This window comes from Quercus suber, unplaced genomic scaffold (assembly GCF_002906115.3).
Source record: "Quercus suber isolate HL8 unplaced genomic scaffold, Cork oak 2.0 scaffold_390, whole genome shotgun sequence".
Taxonomy (NCBI): Eukaryota; Viridiplantae; Streptophyta; class Magnoliopsida; order Fagales; family Fagaceae; genus Quercus; species Quercus suber.
Window position 1 is genome coordinate 109956 of NW_027069842.1, and position 19642 is coordinate 129597.

At 35.0% G+C, this 19642-nt stretch overlaps 3 protein-coding genes across 4 annotated transcripts; all 3 read right to left on the bottom strand.

Moving 5' to 3' along the window:
- Positions 1 to 1572: 1572 nt before the first annotated feature.
- LOC112030627 (protein translocase subunit SECA2, chloroplastic) lies at positions 1573 to 12937 on the bottom strand (the record flags this gene model as incomplete). 2 transcript variants are annotated; one of them, XM_065760973.1, is given in 29 exon segments in its annotated part: positions 1573 to 1696; positions 1801 to 1978; positions 2366 to 2435; positions 2517 to 2571; positions 2704 to 2783; positions 2934 to 3014; positions 3156 to 3273; positions 4699 to 4754; positions 4964 to 5253; positions 5379 to 5442; positions 5511 to 5606; positions 5810 to 5923; positions 6060 to 6138; positions 6889 to 6974; positions 7060 to 7155; positions 7220 to 7312; positions 7414 to 7497; positions 8759 to 8849; positions 9657 to 9772; positions 9908 to 9973; positions 10082 to 10169; positions 10247 to 10311; positions 10524 to 10589; positions 10857 to 10948; positions 11615 to 11735; positions 11845 to 11909; positions 12021 to 12090; positions 12188 to 12322; positions 12399 to 12937. In XM_065760973.1, coding segments are annotated over 29 exon segments (2937 nt in total), but the record flags the coding sequence as incomplete, so codon positions are not given.
- A 716-nt stretch (positions 12938 to 13653) lies between these two features.
- LOC112030634 (probable disease resistance protein At4g27220) lies at positions 13654 to 16555 on the bottom strand. Its single transcript, XM_024063303.2, has 2 exons — positions 14613 to 16555; positions 13654 to 14380 (listed from the first exon to the last, which is right to left on the bottom strand). Exons 1-2 carry the CDS (start codon positions 16288 to 16290, stop codon positions 14337 to 14339), a joined length of 1722 nt encoding a protein of 573 aa, XP_023919071.2. The 5' UTR covers positions 16291 to 16555; the 3' UTR covers positions 13654 to 14336.
- Positions 16556 to 16740: 185 nt separating this feature from the next.
- Positions 16741 to 17824, bottom strand: LOC136062198 (probable disease resistance protein At5g43730). The gene is made up of 2 exons (XM_065760996.1): positions 16847 to 17824; positions 16741 to 16767 (listed from the first exon to the last, which is right to left on the bottom strand). The coding sequence occupies exons 1-2, from the start codon at positions 17822 to 17824 to the stop codon at positions 16741 to 16743; spliced, it is 1005 nt and encodes a 334-aa protein (XP_065617068.1).
- Positions 17825 to 19642: the final 1818 nt, after the last annotated feature.

Genomic DNA, 19642 nt, shown 5'->3' on the forward strand with positions numbered 1-19642 from the left:
TTATATCCAAACTCCAGTTGGCTTCCTCCTACCATTATTGTTCTAGCTTTATCACTTTTTTTTTTTTTTTTTTTTTTTTGGGGAAATCTGGAAATATCAAATTCTATAAAACAGACTATGACACCAAAAGGACTGCATTGACCCAACAAGCTCTTCACAATCAGCTGCGATCAAAAGCAGTAATAATGGAGGCAGCATAGCACCAGTGGCAACAAGCAAGGTGACTCACAGACTTAGACATGTGGAAATCGCCAGTGTCAAGGCAACAAGGGAGGATCAATGTTCATGGAAGGTCAATCTGGGTCAAGGCAATCATGGTAATACGACATGCTTGTGGCGACTGAGTCAACTTCCTAGCACAATGACAACAACGGGATAAGGGTATACCCGTGGTAAGGGTTATTTTTTATGGGTGGGTCTTGGGCTGTGGGATCAAATGTGTTTGTTAGTGGCAAGATCAGGACTTTGGATGGTGGCAGGGCTTTAAACTTTTCTTTTACTTTTGTTAGCAGTTGAGGGGTAGGGTTGCTTTGGAAATGACAACAGTAGCTGGAATGGCTATCACTGGTGTGGAGGTTTCAGGGATGATTAGGGTTCAACGGCAGCTGGATTTTCTAATTGTTACGGTTTTGACTGTGACCGACAGTTATGGGTGAAAATCACAAATCGAGTTTTGCTAAAATACCAAAACAAAAGCAAGAAAAAACCAACACTGAAATTAAAGAACAGGAAAATAAATAAATAAATGAACCTAATTAACTAATAAGGCATAAAAAAAATAAAAAATAAAAAAATCTAATTTACCAATAAAGATATAATAGACTTCCAAAAATTAAATGTTCTTAGCGCTTCCCGTATCAGTGAATGCACATTAGAATTAGTGGAATTAACTTTTCAATTTAAAAATATCTTAGTAATATAAAGTTATTGTTGTTTTCATGTGAAACAAAAGTGCTCTAAATTGATAAGAAAAAATAATAATGAAAATTAAAATAATAATAATAATAATAATGATAATAAAAAAATTATGTTGGTTAGCTAAATTTTTTGTATTCTCATTAATGAAATATACTACAACCTAAAATAATTTTAAATGGGTGAGAGAGAGAGAGCAGCACAAACAACTTAAAATAAAGTAACCAAAAATATGTTAAACAATATGGTGTTTCTTTTCTTTATGTTCCGTAAGATTAATTCTCTCAATAAATAGGTCATAAAATTATGTGAAAGTCATTTCTTGCGGTTAAAAAGAGTAGTTGCCCCCTTTAAAAAAAGAGGGCAAGTATGAAGACAGTGGCCAAAGTTCATTATGCTATAGCGGTACAACACGAACTCCACTAGGTTGAGTAATTATAATTTATAACGTACAAGTCAAATTACTATCAACACTTTTTCGTTTTTTTTGGGGTAAGTAATCAAATTCATAAAAATCACAAACAGGGGCAACCCTAGTACAGAGAAGTATACAAAGGAAGAATTAGTATCAACTCTTGTTAGCATAGTTCAATTTTCACAAAGAAACAGAGCTTTTATTCCATCAGAAAGAGAACATATAAGAAGAAAGGATCTTACCTCAATTTCCTTCACATATGCATCATCATAACCTGATTCTTCTATGACGTTTAAATATGAAGCAATTAGAGTATCTCCAAGGTACTTGCGAAGAAGATTAATAGTAGCCCGATACCTTCCATTCCTACATTGTACATAATAGTGAGTCCAAGTCAAGAAAAATTTTTTTTTTTTTTTTTGGTGTGTGCGTGTATCTTCAATTATAAGTAGATTATTAAGAGCCCTCACACAGTCAAATCATCAGAGCATATAGCAAGCCAACGTTTCAATGAAGAGCTCTTCCTGCGTATTCCTCTAAAGGAATTTGAAGGTTTTGGCAAGTTTGGAAGGTAAAAGCTGTCAATATCAATTGAACTAGAGTCATGTAGTTGTCCAAGGGATTTTAGCAATGCATCCTCAGTGATCCCTGCAAATGAGTCTTCAAAAATTCCATCTGTTGAGGATATATTTTAACAAAGCATACCATCATTGTAATTTGATAATTTTAAGAAGGCGAAAATATCATTTTTGGTCCTTACATTTTGGAGTCATTATCAATTTGATCCTTACATTTTAGTAGTAGTCAATTTGGCCCCTATTATTTTCAAATTGCGGTCAATTTCCATTACTGAGTTGACTGTAAGGACCAAATTACTGCAAATTGAAAATAACATGGACCAAATTGTCTACTACCAAAATGTAAGAACGAAATTGACAGTGACTCCAAAATGTAGGGACCAAAATGGTATTTTTGCCTTTGAAAAACATAGGTCAAAGAAATCCAAGACCAAGTAATTGTTACAAATCAGCTCACCATCCAACAGCTTCCCAGCAATTGAGATGAATTCCTTCAAGAGCTTCCCCAAGCTCCAACTCCTTGGATGCTATCAGACACAAACAGGGCAATAAGTTAAATGAATGAGTGCACAGCAATATACAACATCCTTTGACAAGATCCCAACTACCTTCAATGGATCAACATTTCCAAAAACAATTTCATCCACAACTGCCTGCATGTACCTATAAGATTGTTTTTAGAGGGGGGAAAACCATAAAAATAATGATAATAAAAATAAAAATTCAACATTCAAAATGTGATCTAACAGGACAGAGTAGCACAAATGGAATTACTAAAAACTAAAAGGCACTCACTGGAGAATGTATTGGGAACAACTTTCACTATCACCCGTTAAAATTAATTGCCTAAGGTCATAGACATGCTTTCTTTGCACCTGAAATAAGAAAATCAAATTACTGATAGACGGCTAGCACAAGTTTTTATTTAAATCTAATAAATATCAAAGACCTTTGCAGTGTAAAAGCAATTCATAAGAAAGGGTTGGGTTGTACCTAAAATTTAGAAAAGGCACTTCCATGCATACCTCTAATACTTCATCAAACTCAACCAGGCTCTTTCTTATGCCAAAAAAGTACTTCTCCACATTGATTTGCAATGCCAAGAGCTATAAGTTTATGATAATCTATGTTAGCAATAAAAGGAAGATTCTAATCAAACACAAAACAGAATAAACAAATAATAAAACAAAAAAAGCATACAAGAATGAGTAGATGAAAAGGATATCAAGGAAAAGTTAGACCATAACCTGCTTTACAATTGTTTCACCCTCAATTGGTACATCCTCATCATTTGTAATCTTAGATATAAGTCTCACTGCCCATTCAGTATCAAAATTAAACTTTTGAAACATCTCATCCTGCAAGCTGTTACATAAATATGTAGTATGAGACTTCAGCTCAAGCACCTTACTAAAAATAAGAATATTAGAAATCTGAAAAAGTTCATTTATTTGGTTCGACATTCCATGTGGAATCTACAGTAAGGACAAAGTTATAAATTAAAGTGTTAGAAGTCCACTCCTTGAAAAACATTACACTTTAAAAATCACATAATTACCGAAAGATCTAATAACAATATCATGATTCAACACATCAAAACTAACTTTTAGCCAAATGAAAAATGAGATAAAAGATAATAATAGATTGGTGTAGCACTCCTTGTTTTATCAAAGCCATTTAACTTATATGGAAATGTCCAAGTGCACTCTCTGAAACTCATAGTTTCAATAATTTAATTATCTCCCATCTTCCAGCAGGTCACATGACCAGCTCACTTCAACATCTACACCTAACTTATCTTTCTTCAACATATAAACATATGAAGGTTCCTTATTCTTAGTTCATAATTTGACTCCATTCAGCAAATCAGACTGAACAGATAACTAGTTTTAACAAAATAATATTCACAATGGTAAATTCACAGACTTGACTCAAAGGAATAAGAAAACTTAGAGCATATATGGGAAATGCAGTACCGACTACCAAGAGCTGCATTTGATGCCCCTATAGATCTTACAAGTTTCTATTTTAACTTTTGTTAAGTAATATCTTACAAGTTTCACCTTCTTCATTTTGGTTTATAAATTCATTGAAAATTATCATTTGATTTCTCTTCTGAAACTCATCATATTTGATACAGTTAATTTTAAATATCTATATACATTGCATATATGTTTATATTCCATCATTCCTCCCTTTTTGTGCTGTGTATAATTAAGAGAGAGAATTACATACCCAAAACATCCACCCAGCCCACCTTCCCCTTCTGCTCAAAAGGTAAAGGACAAATAAAAAGAATAAAAGTTGAACAACACATATCCAAGCCTAACCACACAAATGTCCAATTATTTTGGCTGCAAGAAACCAATTGCAATTTGTCTAACCACAGCCTATTCAACCAGACATGCTTATTACTTCCAAAATGAAAGGAGAGATAAATTATAAGTCCACATAGAATCACCCAAGAATCAAGGCTATAAGGAATAATATGGCCCTCAAACTTAATTAGTCCAGATTTAATGCATCAGTCTTGATAACTAGCATAGCTTTGAACATATGGGATTTAAGAATTTGAACCCCTTTCAATTCAGAGCGGATTTATTTCCTTTTTTAGTACCTGTTGTTCAGTACACTGAAAAGGGAATGTGCAGAAGCAGAAATCATTTTGAGTGATATATTATAATGGCTGACTAAAGCCATTTAGATTTACAGATAGCTAAAAACGTTCTTCTCCATTTTTCTTTGTTATAACTATTTACAGACACCAAATACCATTGAACAGTATACTACCTCACCATAAACCGTGTTGATCCAGGATCCCCTTGCCTTCCAGCTCTTCCACGAAGCTATTTAAAAGCATCACCATTTATGGATCAGAACCATGTCTAAATTGGAATACATAACAAGGAACCACAAACTTTTTTTTTTTTTTCCAAATGAGTGAATGAATCAATGAAAATTACCCAATGGGGGCCTCAACCCAAGTACAGAGGGAGTAGCCTTAGAATCTAAAATGTTGGCTTTCACTGAAACCATAATGCAACTAAGGGCTCACCTGGTTATCTATTCTTCGTGATTCATGCAAGGATGTGCCAATCACATGAAGACCCCCTATTTTTTTCACCTCATACCCCTCACGTGAACAGTGGACTTCACAATCCTTCAGAACTGACAGATAAGCTAGTGCTATAGTAGGGCCAAGAGGGTACATCTCAGACTCTTCATCAACAAGCTTTTCTATATCTTTCAAATTAATTGATTGACTCATTTCCACAGCTTCCAAGATCAAAGTTTTTGCCTTTTGATATGTCCAGCTCTTACCCTCACTTTTGCATACATATTTAGCTGGGATTCACATAGAAATGAACAGAAACATCAATTATAAATACACATACTTCAAAGAAAAATATAATAGAAAATTCATCCAAAGTGAGCTTGGAGTAAAATATTTCAAGTGTGAGGTCACCAACCCATTAGGGCGGCCTTGGCAAGCAGAGCCAATGATGATGATCCAACCTTTATCTTTGACAATACCTATACCAAAAGATTGATTAAACACAGAATTTATTGTTTAGCAGCACTTAGAGACCACAATGGATCACCTTTTTTGAAATTTCCCCACCATCAACTTCAACATTAGGAGCTTCTCGTGTTAAAGCTGAAAGTAACTGATCCTCTATAATTTCTTTTGCAAGCATCTTACATATCACAACAGAAACGACAGGAAGTCCTGCTCATTGTCAAAACGATACTCCAAACAAGAAAATATCAAAGTAATCAAACTAAAAATATAGATACATATGCACTATCAGTTCATCTTAACTTACCCAGTAGTCATCATAGGATATATTCTTTATATTGAAAGTTGGACGTATATAAGTAATCTAATAAGAACACCTACCTTTGGATTTCCTCCTAGTATTATATCAGTGCCTCTACCAGCCATATTTGTGGAAATGGTTATGGCATTTTTTTGCCCTGCCTGGGCAACAGTCTCAGCCTCCTTACCAGCATACTGATTTAATTTAAAACCAAAAAAAAAACAAAAAAAAAAACCAAAAACAAAAACAAAAAACAAAAGGCCATCCAATGAGCAAGAGACAAATTGTGCATTCAACGGTAAGGTCAAAATGAGTAAAATATTAACAAACCTTGGGCCGTGCATTCAGGACATTGTGGGGTATATTCCATTCCCTCAGCAGATCAGACAAATGTTCAGAATTCTCCACACTGCACCAAGAAAATAAGAGCTCTTAGTCATAAATCAGCTGCCTCTGAAACCTTCAAAAGATAATATTACTAGTTGGATGCATATAAGGTAAGATATTTCAGTATTCAAACTAAACCAAGGTGATTGACATCAAACGGCACCAACGCAAAAATAAATAAATCACTAACTTAACTTGATGGGCCTAAAGGAAATAACTAATAGCATTAAATTACAATAAATGACAAAGTCATGTTCATCCCTTTGTAAATCATAATCTGAAAGGTATGCATTCATATTCCAAAACAAGTTACCAAATCAAAATAGTGCATGGAATGCTTTGCTTTTCCTTCCTCCATATATTACTATCAAGGAAGGATCTGCTCATGCAATTTTCTTCCTAATGACTAATTTATTATTCAAAACAAGCCATTTCAAGATTAAACTTCATAGAACCATAGGAATATTAACCTTAGCCTACTTGGTACCGGTGGAAGGGCTTCATGAGGATATGGATACTCTTATTGCTGTGACAATTTTTTTTATCATCAATATTTCATTGCCATTATGCATAGAAGAGCCAGATTTCTACAAAGTTTAGGTCCTTGCACAAATAAGTGCAACAGCAAGAAACATCCAACATACTGTAAGAAGTCAAGTTATGAACTAACAAACATTAGGATGTAAAATAGAGGCAGATTAAATTAGTCACAGACAAAGCATAGTGCAAGATTGTTAAAACAGGTATATTGACAAGCAAACCAGAGATTTACCTAGTCGTTCCAACTAAAACAGGACGACCCAGTCTAAACATGTATGCAACTTCTTGACGAACATGATCCCATTTTCCACGAGCAGTCTAAAATAACACAACCCAAGTCATTAGTCAAGTTGAAATAAAGAAAACCTAAAACAAAATCAAGAATAAATATTGAATGCCCTACAGCAAAAGCTTGGATGGGTAAATCTTTACGAATATTTGGAAGATTGGTGGGCACTTCAATAACTGGTATATGGAACATTTTCAAAAACTCTTTTTCCTGCAATAATAACTCTTTTTGTGAGAAATGCATTGCAAAAATCTAGCAAAGCAAAAATCCATACCTCCGTTTTTGCAGTCCCAGTCATCCCTGACAGCTTTGGGTAAAGCTTAAAGAGTGATTGATATGTGATTTGTGCCACAATAACTGAATCAGCCTAACAAGTGTAAAAATTGACGCTTTGAATCAGATAAGTTCAACACAATCATAAAAATGTGCAGAACAAACTTCATAACCTAATGTTAAACATCAAGATACCTGAATCTTCAGACCTTCTTTAGCCTCTACAGCCTGATGAATCCCCTCAGACCATCTCCTTTTCTCTTCGACTCTGCCTGTCAGCTGCATATGTTTTTTTTTAATGTCCAATCCATTAACAATAAGCATCTTTCAAAACAACATGATTTAACCCCACAAAAGATGTGCGTGTAATATAATAGGCTTAAGTTACAACTAGCGCAACTCTTATTTTTCATAAGTATACTTAGTATAACTCCTAGTTAATGTAACAACAAAATTTGAATTGAAGAGCATAAAACCCAATTTACTGAGAAACAGCACCTAATCATGCCTGTTATAAAAGAAGGTTTTGGAACCTCTGGACATGGTTATCTAGTCTGCCATCCACCCAAAATTCCTTCCCCTTAAAATGAACTGATATGGTAATAAACATCATGCTATAAGAAGTATGAGCTCCCTTTGTTTAAAATTACACAGTTTCCTATTGAATGGTATCTGTCAGTGTCCTCATACAAGAGCCCTCATTTTGTGCATAACATATACTTAAATCGTTGCGTCTTGAACAACTTCCAAAGGTCAAGCGTTACTTTGTTTTGGAAAAATTAAAAACATGTGCATATATTTTGTTTTCTAAGTAAAAAAATAAACCATGTGCATATTTTGTTTCTGGTATATACATGATCTGTTTGCTCTACAAGATATTTCTCAACTTCAACTCTAATTAATTTCCTTCTCATTTTCCTCAAAACTAGGGGAGCCCTTAGGCATTCATTGATGCTTAAGCCTAACGAATTTGCTGTCCTTATTATCCAATTTCAGATATTTTCCATCAACTTACTCATAAAATATGGGTTCAGTCCCCAGTGGAGTTGATTTTAATATATTACTTCTCCAAAAAAAAAAAAAAAATTATTCATAAATATGATTAGCTGATTGTAGACGATAAAAATATCATAGATTTACATATCTAATGTAAGTCTAAGGAAATTGGTGAGAAAAAATATCAATAAAAAATTTTATCTTTCAAATTGCTGGGATGAGCACAGAGTACACAGATTTCGGTTAAGTTGATTGGGATTCTTAATCACTCTTCTTTGTAATCTTTTGATAAGTGCTCTGCTTTGTAATTTTCTTACTATTGACATAGAAACTCACTAAATCAATACTTGCCATAGCAAAAGCCAGCATTATTTGGGCATAACATGCATGAACTTTTATTGTATAACAGTTACAATAACCATAACTCAAAATACATAAAGCACAAATATAAAAATACAAATCAGAACAAAAGAAAGAGAAGCTAATTATCTGATAAAGGAACATTCTTAGAGAATTAAAATGCACAAATACATATAAGTAATACCTCATTGATTATAAGAGCCTTCCCATCTCTAACAATGTATTGAACATCTCGCCGATAGAACTCTTTAGCTTTCAAAGCATTCATCACAAACCTATGATGATTCAGTACTAACTAGTAAGTTGTAAGTTGAATCAAAACAACTCAATATTGCTGATTTTAAATTGAAAAAATAACTAGTAAGTTCAAACAACTCAATATTCACTTCAATCACTGGAGCATTGTGAATCAAAGAAAATAAGAGTTGTTAAAACTTCCCAGGGAAAGAAAAAGGTTGGTTTGAAGTTACTCAAAAGAACAAGCTAAAAAGTGAATAATAGAGAAAGATACAAGAGAACATAGACAGGAGTTAATGTTGATGGCTTACACAAACTTTGTCACAACCAGTAATAATATCACATTGACAACATAAGCAAGAGATACTGACCTAGCCCAAGGATCATTTTCATCCCATAAGTCATTTGTTTCAAGAGCAGTCTCAGCAAGTGCAATCCCTTCCTCAGTTAACTCCACTGAATTATCTTTAAGCTCCACATTGTAATGCTGTCAACAGAATTGTTTTAGAGAGCGGTTTAGTTTACTTAAAACATGATGAATCCAAATTACAAGTCTTCTGAACTGCTCAAGGACAATAAATTTGTCACTTAACCAAACAAGAAAGCAAAAGACTGGACTCACAAGGCCCTGCTCAAGCAGCTCAGCTATTTTAGCAGCAACTGGATATCGTGCGGCATCTTTACTAGCCTGAAATACAGAAAAGGAAGGATATTCTGTTAACAAGATAATGCTACAAATTTGACTATTGTCAATTCTTATTTTTAAATAACCAACACTAAATTACACAAACTTTGTCACAACCAGTAATAATATCACATTGACAACATAAGCAAGAGATACTGACCTAGCCCAAGGATCATTTTCATCCCATAAGTCATTTGTTTCAAGAGCAGTCTCAGCAAGTGCAATCCCTTCCTCAGTTAACTCCACTGAATTATCTTTAAGCTCCACATTGTAATGCTGTCAACAGAATTGTTTTAGAGAGCGGTTTAGTTTACTTAAAACATGATGAATCCAAATTACAAGTCTTCTGAACTGCTCAAGGACAATAAATTTGTCACTTAACCAAACAAGAAAGCAAAAGACTGGACTCACAAGGCCCTGCTCAAGCAGCTCAGCTATTTTAGCAGCAACTGGATATCGTGCGGCATCTTTACTAGCCTGAAATACAGAAAAGGAAGGATATTCTGTTAACAAGATAATGCTACAAATTTGACTATTGTCAATTCTTATTTTTAAATAACCAACACTAAAAATATAGGACGTCACCTCCCCACTGATTAACAAAGGATTTCTTCCTTCATCTATAAGGACTGAGTCAACTTCATCAACTATCGCAAAATGAAATGGCTTTGGCCTGTTAGAAAGAAAAATATTGCTAAGAGTCCAATAACATGAATAAAGATGAACTTCAATTAATTTTATGGAAAATACCATCTCATCACAAGTTGTCCACTATTTCCAGCAAGATTATCGCGCAGATAGTCAAAACCAAGTTCCTGATGACAATTAGAACAAAAAAAAAAAAAGCAGTAACAATATATAAATAAATAAATAAAGCACATAAATGTCATTATTCAAATGCATGAAGACAATTTTAAATAACTGCAAAAAGCCATAAAAGACCAGCATCAAGCATCAATGTACTACCTTTTTTTAGATAAGTACAAGCATCAATGTACTGTACTACACGAAAGAGGAAACTACTTACTGAATTGTTGGTGTATGTTATATCACATCGATAGTTGGATCTTCGCTCTTCGGCTGTCATACCCCTCTATATACACAAGCAACCAAAGATCAAATCTCTGTTAAGCTGCAGGATAGATGTGTGTTTGAGTGGTGATTTACACCTATCTTCATTGTATACAAAATAAATTTAATGGAAGTCAGGAGCCCAGCCCTTATGTCCCCAACATTACATCAGAAGTACCCAGGTACTAGGCTACTAGCCAAGCTTAGCCCTGTACTTGAAAATTTACAGTTACTCAGGCAATTATCTTTTCTTTTTCTTTTTTTTTGGGCTGGATTCACAGGCAATTACCTGAATTAGACCCACAGAAAGACCTAAGAAACGATGAACACGACCCATCCATTCAGCATCACGTTGAGCTAAATAATCATTAACGGTTACCACTGTAGAGAGAGAGAGAACAACAGGATTAATACGGCATATAGACAACAAACAGATTCATCAAAATTAAGTAAAAAAAGGACCCAATGCACCTCCAATCCTACTAAAGCCTTGAAGTACTCACAGTATTGTGTTTTTTTAATTGGTGGGTTATGTGCTCAGTGAGTTTTGAACCCAGAATCATGCCCTCCACCTTGCTCTTACAAGGGTAGGAGGTGTTATTTTCGATAGAGCTCAATGTGCAAAATAAATAATTTTATACAAGACTTTAACAAATAGAATTTAAAAAAACTACGAAGAAGTTTAGTACCTATAGAAAAAGACACACAAAGCACCTCTTATGCCATAGGAGGTCGTATCCTTTCATATGATATTATTCTAATTAGTATGCTCTTACATTTTTCAGAAAATCATGAACTCACTCATACATGTTCTTGGCATTCTCAACCTTAACAATGACCTATATATTTGCGCCTTCAAGTATTTCTCATAGATTCTCCTCTCCCAAAATTTTCTTACAAATTACATATGATAGTTGTTCAGGAGCCTAGTATCAGCTAATTCTAAAACTATTCTCTATTGACCAATGTAGTAATTTCCCATAAAATTTTCTCATTTGTCACAGAAACTAAAACCATGTTCCGAACAAGTTATGAGAGACCACATACCATGAACACCCTCACCAGTCAGGGCATTAAGATACGCTGCTAGTGTGGACACCAATGTCTTTCCCTCCCCCGTTTTCATCTCAGCAATAGACCCATCATGAAGCACTGCTCCACCAATAATCTATTATCGACATTTGCAACATGTGATGAGCTCAATTTTGTATTTTAAGTGAATAAGCGGCAGTAAAATTTGCGTATGCATATGTGTATACAAGACTAACAAGAGATACCTGGACATCAAAATGGCGCATTCCAAGTTTCCTCCTCGCCGCTTCACGAACAACAGCAAATGCCTCTGCAAAGATCACAATCAAACAAATATTAACATTATAAAATTAGCAAAAGCATTGTTCAAGGTTCTAAACTTTTGAAATTGAAACAGAAAAACAGATAGTTCAAGTTCAACCAGCTTGAATATCGGCAAGTGTCTCCCCTTGCCTTAACCGGCGACGAAACTCCACAGTTTTCGCAGTCAGCTGTAAATGCAAACACAAACAAAAACCCTTATACAAAAAATGCACTCTACCAACAATAAAACTGCAGCAAAGAGAAAAAGAACTCAAACCCAGAAACCTGTTCATCAGAGAGACTCTGAATCTTCGGCTCAAGAGCATTCACAGAGTTCACTAGACGGTAATAGTCACGCACAACCCAGTGATTTAAGCTCGTGAGATCACTCCAAGTCTTAGTAACACGGCCCAAATGATCCTAAAAAACAAAAAGTAATGTAATTGCCCACATAAACATTTTGTCAAACAGATGGTGGGCATTAAAGAAATGCAACCTTTAATACCGCAGAGGTCGGTTTAGGTGCCAAACGACATCGTTGCAGCCGAAATGAAGAAGAAGAAGGAGGAGGAGGAGGAGGTAGAGTGAGAAAGGGTTTAGTAAGAGAAAAAGTGGCGGTGGATGGTTGGGGAGGTTTTGGTTTTGGTTTTGGAGAGAGGAAAGATGGGTTTAGGAAAGCAGGCACAGTGGCCATGTGGATGTGGTGTGGAATGTTGTTCTTCCTTGTGGGTGCGCTTCGATGGGGCTAATAAGCTTAAAAGCTAGTATTCATCAATGGGTGCTTTGCTTTTTGCATGTACGAGTTTTTGTATATATGGGTTTGGTATTGGGAGTGTATTTGAGTAGTGGTAGTATTTTTTGTTGAAAGCATGTGTGTTTTTTCTCTTTTCTTTGGGAAGGGTTTAAGAATATTTGAGGGTTTTTGGTAAAAAGCTAATGTAATATTAGCATCAGTTCACCATGGACTACAGACTGCATTACTGTACAGAGTACAACTCGCGTCGCGTGTGATTCACAGAGGAAGCTAACGGAGAAGGCAGTTACTCGTTTTTATTTTTATTTTTTTTTAAAGGAAAATTCTTATAGTTTACATTTGTATTTGTAAGGTAAGATTTAAATCATACCCAAGTTATTACAAGGAGAATTTCCTTGAGGTGGTCTCAAAATGCTGGCAAAAGATTTTAAACTCAAAATCTCATGAATATTATGAGGTCTTGAGAACGACTTAGCCATAATATTATATATATATATATATATAGTCTACCGTGTATGATTTACATTAATAGTGTAATGTATACCTATAATTACCTATTTTTAATAATTGGATATTTACATTGTGAGGATGTTCATTTGGATGCAAGTATCAATTAAGTTATAAAACTCTTTTAATTAAGAAAATGATAGTTTGCTACATATCATGTTATACATACACGGTTATACACTCATTTTTTGAACTGAAATGGTACCTTTTTAGATCTGTCTCTCCTAATATGTGTGGATTTCAAATGTTATGAGAAGTTTGTCTCTCGAAATTGTCTCATAAGATACCATCTTATTGATTAGTTACTCTTAATGTTGTAATAGGCTAATCTAATATCTATATATAACAGCAGAAGTATTTTCCTACTGTTAAAGGTCGTGCTGCCACATAGGAAAAAATGCTTATCTAACTTTTAACCATGTTTACCATTAAAAAACAATAAATTATACTATTTCACAACATTAATACACCGTTTAATAGTTTCTCAATATAAAAAGAAAACTAACCGTATAAATAAAATTAAAAGGCTTGCAATACTCCCAAAAAAACACTTGCAATACAGAGATAAAGAAGAAGAAAAACAAATTGCTATACAAAGATAGACCACAGTCCGTTCCTGGCCAAATTTAGACCATCAGAACTGCAAGAACATAAAGAATGAAAAATCTGCCACCATCAGATTGTCAAAACTGGCACTGGTACATTTTTTTTTAGATTTGGGTATGAAATGTTACTTTTTATTGAGTTTTTTTGTTGTACTGATAAATAATAAGAAGTGAAAATATACATATACACACACAAAAAAAAAAAAAAGAACTCAGCCCTTAGTGAATTGTATTTAAAATGTTTTTTTTTTTTTTCCTTTTTCTTCTGGAGTTTCAGAAACTCCAATGCTCTAAAAGGTTGCCACGGCTCAGAAGGGAAAACACTCAGATATAACATCCACAAAGACAAAGGAGTTCTTTGTCACCCACTGAACTAGAACATGGGCTCTGATTCATTAGCATTCCTAGGCACCCAATCAAAAATTACATCACAAAACCGAAATATCCTGCAGAGTAGTTGCTATCTCCCATTTAGGCTAAAGAGTTTGAATTCCTAAGAGGCTCGAAACCTTCCTATATTGCACTGGTAACAGAGCAATGTATTCCAAGTGCTTCTGCCACATCCACCTCAAATTTCTGGCAAAAATCGACAGCAGCTTTCAGAACTACTCTCTGAAAATAACGAGCATCACAAGTCAAGAAGGAACACAAGTTGATAACACAACACAAAGTCAAATAATAAGCAATTAAACCAAAGGAACAAGGGATCAGCAACAAAATCATTTCATGAGTCAGCTTTGGCTTATCAAACCAAAACATCGAAAACAAACCAATTGTAAAATCAATTTTATAGGAAGGATAATTCAAGGGAGCTTAAAAGAAAAAGGTGAAGAAAGATTCATACCCATTTGGATATTCTTTAATATAACTGACGGTCGACAGAAGGGTTTAAGGACATTCTTCATATCATGATGGTCCCATTCCAGCAATTCCCACCATTCTTCCTCTGTTTCAATGTATCTTAAAGAAGGGAGAGGAGATAGCTGTCCATTAATAAGGCGCATTGAAAGAGGTAATTTCTTAAGCTTCTGACACTTCTTTATCGAAATTTCTTCCAGATAATCACCAGCTATTACATTATTGCTACTGCAGATGGTCTTCAGTTCTGGTAGAAACCATAATAACAATTTCCTCAATCGGGGGAATATGGATATGTCCACTCCTTCCTCTATTCCTTTTGCTTTTTCTTCAACTCCATCAGATGCTGCAGCTACTATTTCCTCTAATTGCTCACAGCATGCAACACTAATCTCTTCCAAGTTGCCAAGGTTTAGCAGCAGCGCAGACGTGAAGAGCTTCTTTATATTTGGACATTCAGATAATGTAAATATTTTGAGACGGGAAAAGGTCCCAGGTTGGACCACCGGTATTGATGCAACTCTCTCTTCCTTAAAAAGTACTTGTAAGTTATTCAAATGTTGAAGCTCTACAACCTCGAGGCTCTGAAGAGGAAAGATATAAGAATAAGAAAGAATGTCATTTATTTCTTCACATTCCCAAATATAAATAGACTTCAGTTCTCTTGCGTATTTCAAAGATGGAGCATTGCATGAACTTCTTAAATTGTGACATTTATTAATTCTTAGAGTTTGAATGTCTTTCGGGAGCAGACTTATATTGCAATCGTTTAAGATTACAGTATTTCCCTCGACCATCCATTTTCCAAAAAGGTCACCTGTCTTTACTTCTCCCACAAACAATGCATAATGGCTTGGTCCTCCCTCTTCCAAGGATCTTACATATACATTGAAGTCGTTTACACCATAAAATTGGCCTTCAAAATGCTCTAATTTCTTCAAGCTTACAACCTCCTCTCCATTCACTTTTAAAGTTTTTGAGAACCAATCAAATCTGAGGTACTGGAGTTGAGACATTTTGGGTAAAATCCCTGGTGGAAACTTCTTTAGATAGCGTGCATCATCAAGACAAAGAAATCTCAAATTGACCAACATTTCCAAACCATGAGGTATTTCTTCAATTCCTGATCCTGTAAGATCCAACCTCCTTAATGCTGTAAGTTTTGCTAATGAAGGCACATGCTTTAAATTTTTACACCACATAAGCCTTAATGCAGTAAGATTCTCCAAATCAGAAACTGAATTCGGCAAAGACACAATGCTAGTTTCAGATAAATCAAGAACATTAAGTTCATGAAAATGCACAAAAAAAGAACCTGGGATACTTCTCAAAAAGATATTATTTTGTAGCAGCAAGGTTGAAAGTTTAGGACACCTTTGTGATATATAAGGAACTTTTGATATATAGTTGTCCATCAAAGAAACCTTTACAAGATCTTTTCCCCATTTTTCTTCATCTGGAAAATCTTGTAATCCCTTCCGAGCTTCTACAATGAACTTAGGACCAGCAATTTGGATGGCCATGTCTCTTATTAGATCATGCATCTTCACAAAATACACATTATTAGAAAACATATTGTAGGACCCACCTTCTAACAAGCAAGCATTTATAAGTTTATTCAACATGGTATGCCCCTTATCAATCTCTACTTGTCTGCTCTTCATTCTTTCTATTACCCCCTCATCAATCAAATGTTGTATCAACTCGTATCTATCAATCTTGTAGTCTTCTGGGTATAGTGCACAATACAAAAGACAATGTTGAAGTTTCTCATCTTTTAAGCGTTTATAACTAAATCGAAGCCTCTCAAATATTGCACTATCTATATTATTAGGCCCCTTTATTGATGTCCTCAACTCTTCCAATGCATTCCTCCACTCTGAAGCATGAACAACATTTTTTAAACTTCTTGCTATCGTGATGATTGCAAGATATTACCCCCTCATCAATCAAATGTTGTATCAACTCGTATCTATCAATCTTGTAGTCTTCTGGGTATAGTGCACAATACAAAAGACAATGTTGAAGTTTCTCATCTTTTAAGCGTTTATAACTAAATCGAAGCCTCTCAAATATTGCACTATCTATATTATTAGGCCCCTTTATTGATGTCCTCAACTCTTCCAATGCATTCCTCCACTCTGAAGCATGAACAACATTTTTTAAACTTCTTGCTATCGTGATGATTGCAAGAGGCAAATCGTTACATTCTTTAACAACCTCTTTCACAATTGCTTCAAAATTGGGAGTATTTAAAATATCATGACCCACTATATCCAAAAACAAATTCCATGACTCTTCTTTTGAAAGAAGCTCCATTTTAATATTCTCACAACTCATTTTGTTACAAACTTCAACATCTCGAGTTGTCAACACTAATTTGCATCCATTTGCTGAAGTAGGTTCTGGGATCCCTACATCTTCAAGACGAAATGCTTCCCACATATCATCTAGGATTAAGACATACCTATCCCTATTTTCCAATTCTAATTTTAACTCTCCTGCCCTTGTTGTTTCATCATCGAACTTTGAGAGATCTAAATTCAACTTGCATGCAATTTCATTTTGTAGGTTGATAACATTGAATGCCTTTGACACGGTGGCCCAAATGATATAATTGAACTTGTCCATTTCTTTTAATAGAAGATTATTGATTTGTTTCATGACAGTTGTTTTACCAATTCCTCCCATACCATAAACACCGATCTTTCTAATATCTTCAGCTAATAAGTGTTCCCAAATATTTTCCATTGTTCTTTTGGCTGTACTCTCTCCCACTAATGTTGTAGTTGGCAATACAGCTCCACGGCTTACAGGTGGATCAACTACCAAACTATCAACAAACCCACCTCTTTGATCAATCAATTCCTCCATTTCTTGTATCTTCTTGCAAGCAAGTTTTCCTATGTGCACACGAGAATACTTCCTTGTGCTAGCTTCTTGTTCAATTGCTTCTATTTCCCCATCAATTGTTTCTACATTTTGGAGCCAAAGTTGAACTACTTGCTTTGGTCTCTTTCCTGGAAAAAGTTCTGCCCCCAATCTTGATTCTATGTCCAACCTCCCACATTCTAACTCTTTCCGTTTCCTCTTGAGATTCTTCAGATTTTCACCAAATCCTCTATGATAATTGAAATATTCCCTAATAGGATCCATTATCATTTTTCCAAGTTCAAGAATTGAGCCTAACATTTCCATTGTCAAGTCCCTGCATAATATATACCGATAAAGACATCAAATATTTTGTCCATGTACAAAATAAAAATAAATTATGACGGAAGAATGCATTTTAGTCCCCATATTTGAATTTGTTGTCAATATAATATCCTCCAAATTCTGATTTTCTAAAAGTATGTACGGTTTTTTTTAGTGAACTCAAAAATATGTACGTTAAGTGCTTATGGGGCACAAAGTCAAACAAGTAGCATTGATATATGATTTCTTTTTCCATGAAAAAATAAAATCTAGAATGCAAAAGGGAGAGGGGAAGAATGAAAGAAACATGACCCCCTCTGATTTGGCCTATAATCGAAATTTAGTGCACATAATTTCAATTACTACATTTACAGATTTTCCTAAAATTTGGACTAGAATGAAACTTTTTTTTTTCTTAGATTTAATGTTTCTTCGTATGTGAGTAACAATGATACTAGAGGTAGTACAATTTTTACTAGAGAGTAGAGATAAAACAACTTTTACTACATATAACTTATAAATTGATGTTTCTCAAAAAAAAAAAAAAAAAAACCTTACAAATTGATATGTCACCAATCACTGAAACACATTTCAAGCATTCATTTATTAGATAATTGAATTCCACCAATTACATGCACTGTCACATCAGTTTGTTAGTTTTAAGCGAAACTATATTGTTAGTCTTTGAAGTTTATCTACCGAGCGTTTTTGGTCCCTCAAGTTTTGAAAGCGTACAATTGATCCTTCAAGTTTAAAAATGAGAATTATTAGTCCTTCCATTAACTTCCGTCACCTAACTCATATATATTGTGTCTAACATTATTCCACAATTTTGGCCCTCGTCCTCTTATAACAAATTGGGGCCTTTATTTAGGGTGAAATCTTCTAAAAATTGGAGGCCTAGGCCTTGAGCCGCCCTTGATAAGTAGGCTTGTCCACAGGTCGAGTCGGATCGAGTTTGGGCTCAACCCACATTCGACCGACCAAATCGAGTGGATGAACTCTCAACTCACCGCTGACAGAGAGGATGATTGGTTCGGATGGGTTGGAACATCAACGAATGGCAATCGGAGTCGAGATTTGGAAAATAGAGAAAATTCAACGAGAAAACAATGAAAATTGGCCAAAATCCTTTAAGATCTCGCCAGATCAGGCAAGATCTAGGCCATTTTCGGCAAGATCTTGACTAGATCTGGTGATATCTAGATGGATTTAGCCTAGCTAGATCCGATGAGATTTCGCCAGAACTAGCCAAAATCTCGACTAGATCTAGCGAAATCTTGCCAGATCTAGCCAAGATCTCAGCTAGATCTCGCCGAATCTAGCCAAGATCTAGTCTAAAACATCTTAAAACTTGCCGAATTTATCAAATAACGCCGGATTATTTGTGGGTCGGTCGGTTCGGGTTTCTCGGATTTGGAAGTAGGAGAACCGATGTCCGACCCGCCTAAGTCGAGTTTTGGAGGAAGCAATCCATCGCCGACTCTCATAGAAGTCGATTCGATTGGCGGCGAGTCAGGTTCGGTCGATAGCGGTAGGTGGGTCAGGTCCAGTGATTAACTGGACAGCCCTATTGATAAGAGATTTTTTTTTTTTTTTGGGTAAAAATTATATTTTTGTTTTTATTTTGTATTTGAATAGGATTACTAACCGTATATATGAGTTAGGTAATCACATTAATTTTTGTGTTTTTGGGGCTATGGCCACCCCCTTGCTAAGGACTAGGGGTGTGCTTGGGTCGGGTTAAGGAGATTTTTTAACTCAACCTACCATAGTGGGTTAAAAATAAATCCAACTCAACCCAACACTTCATAGGGGTCT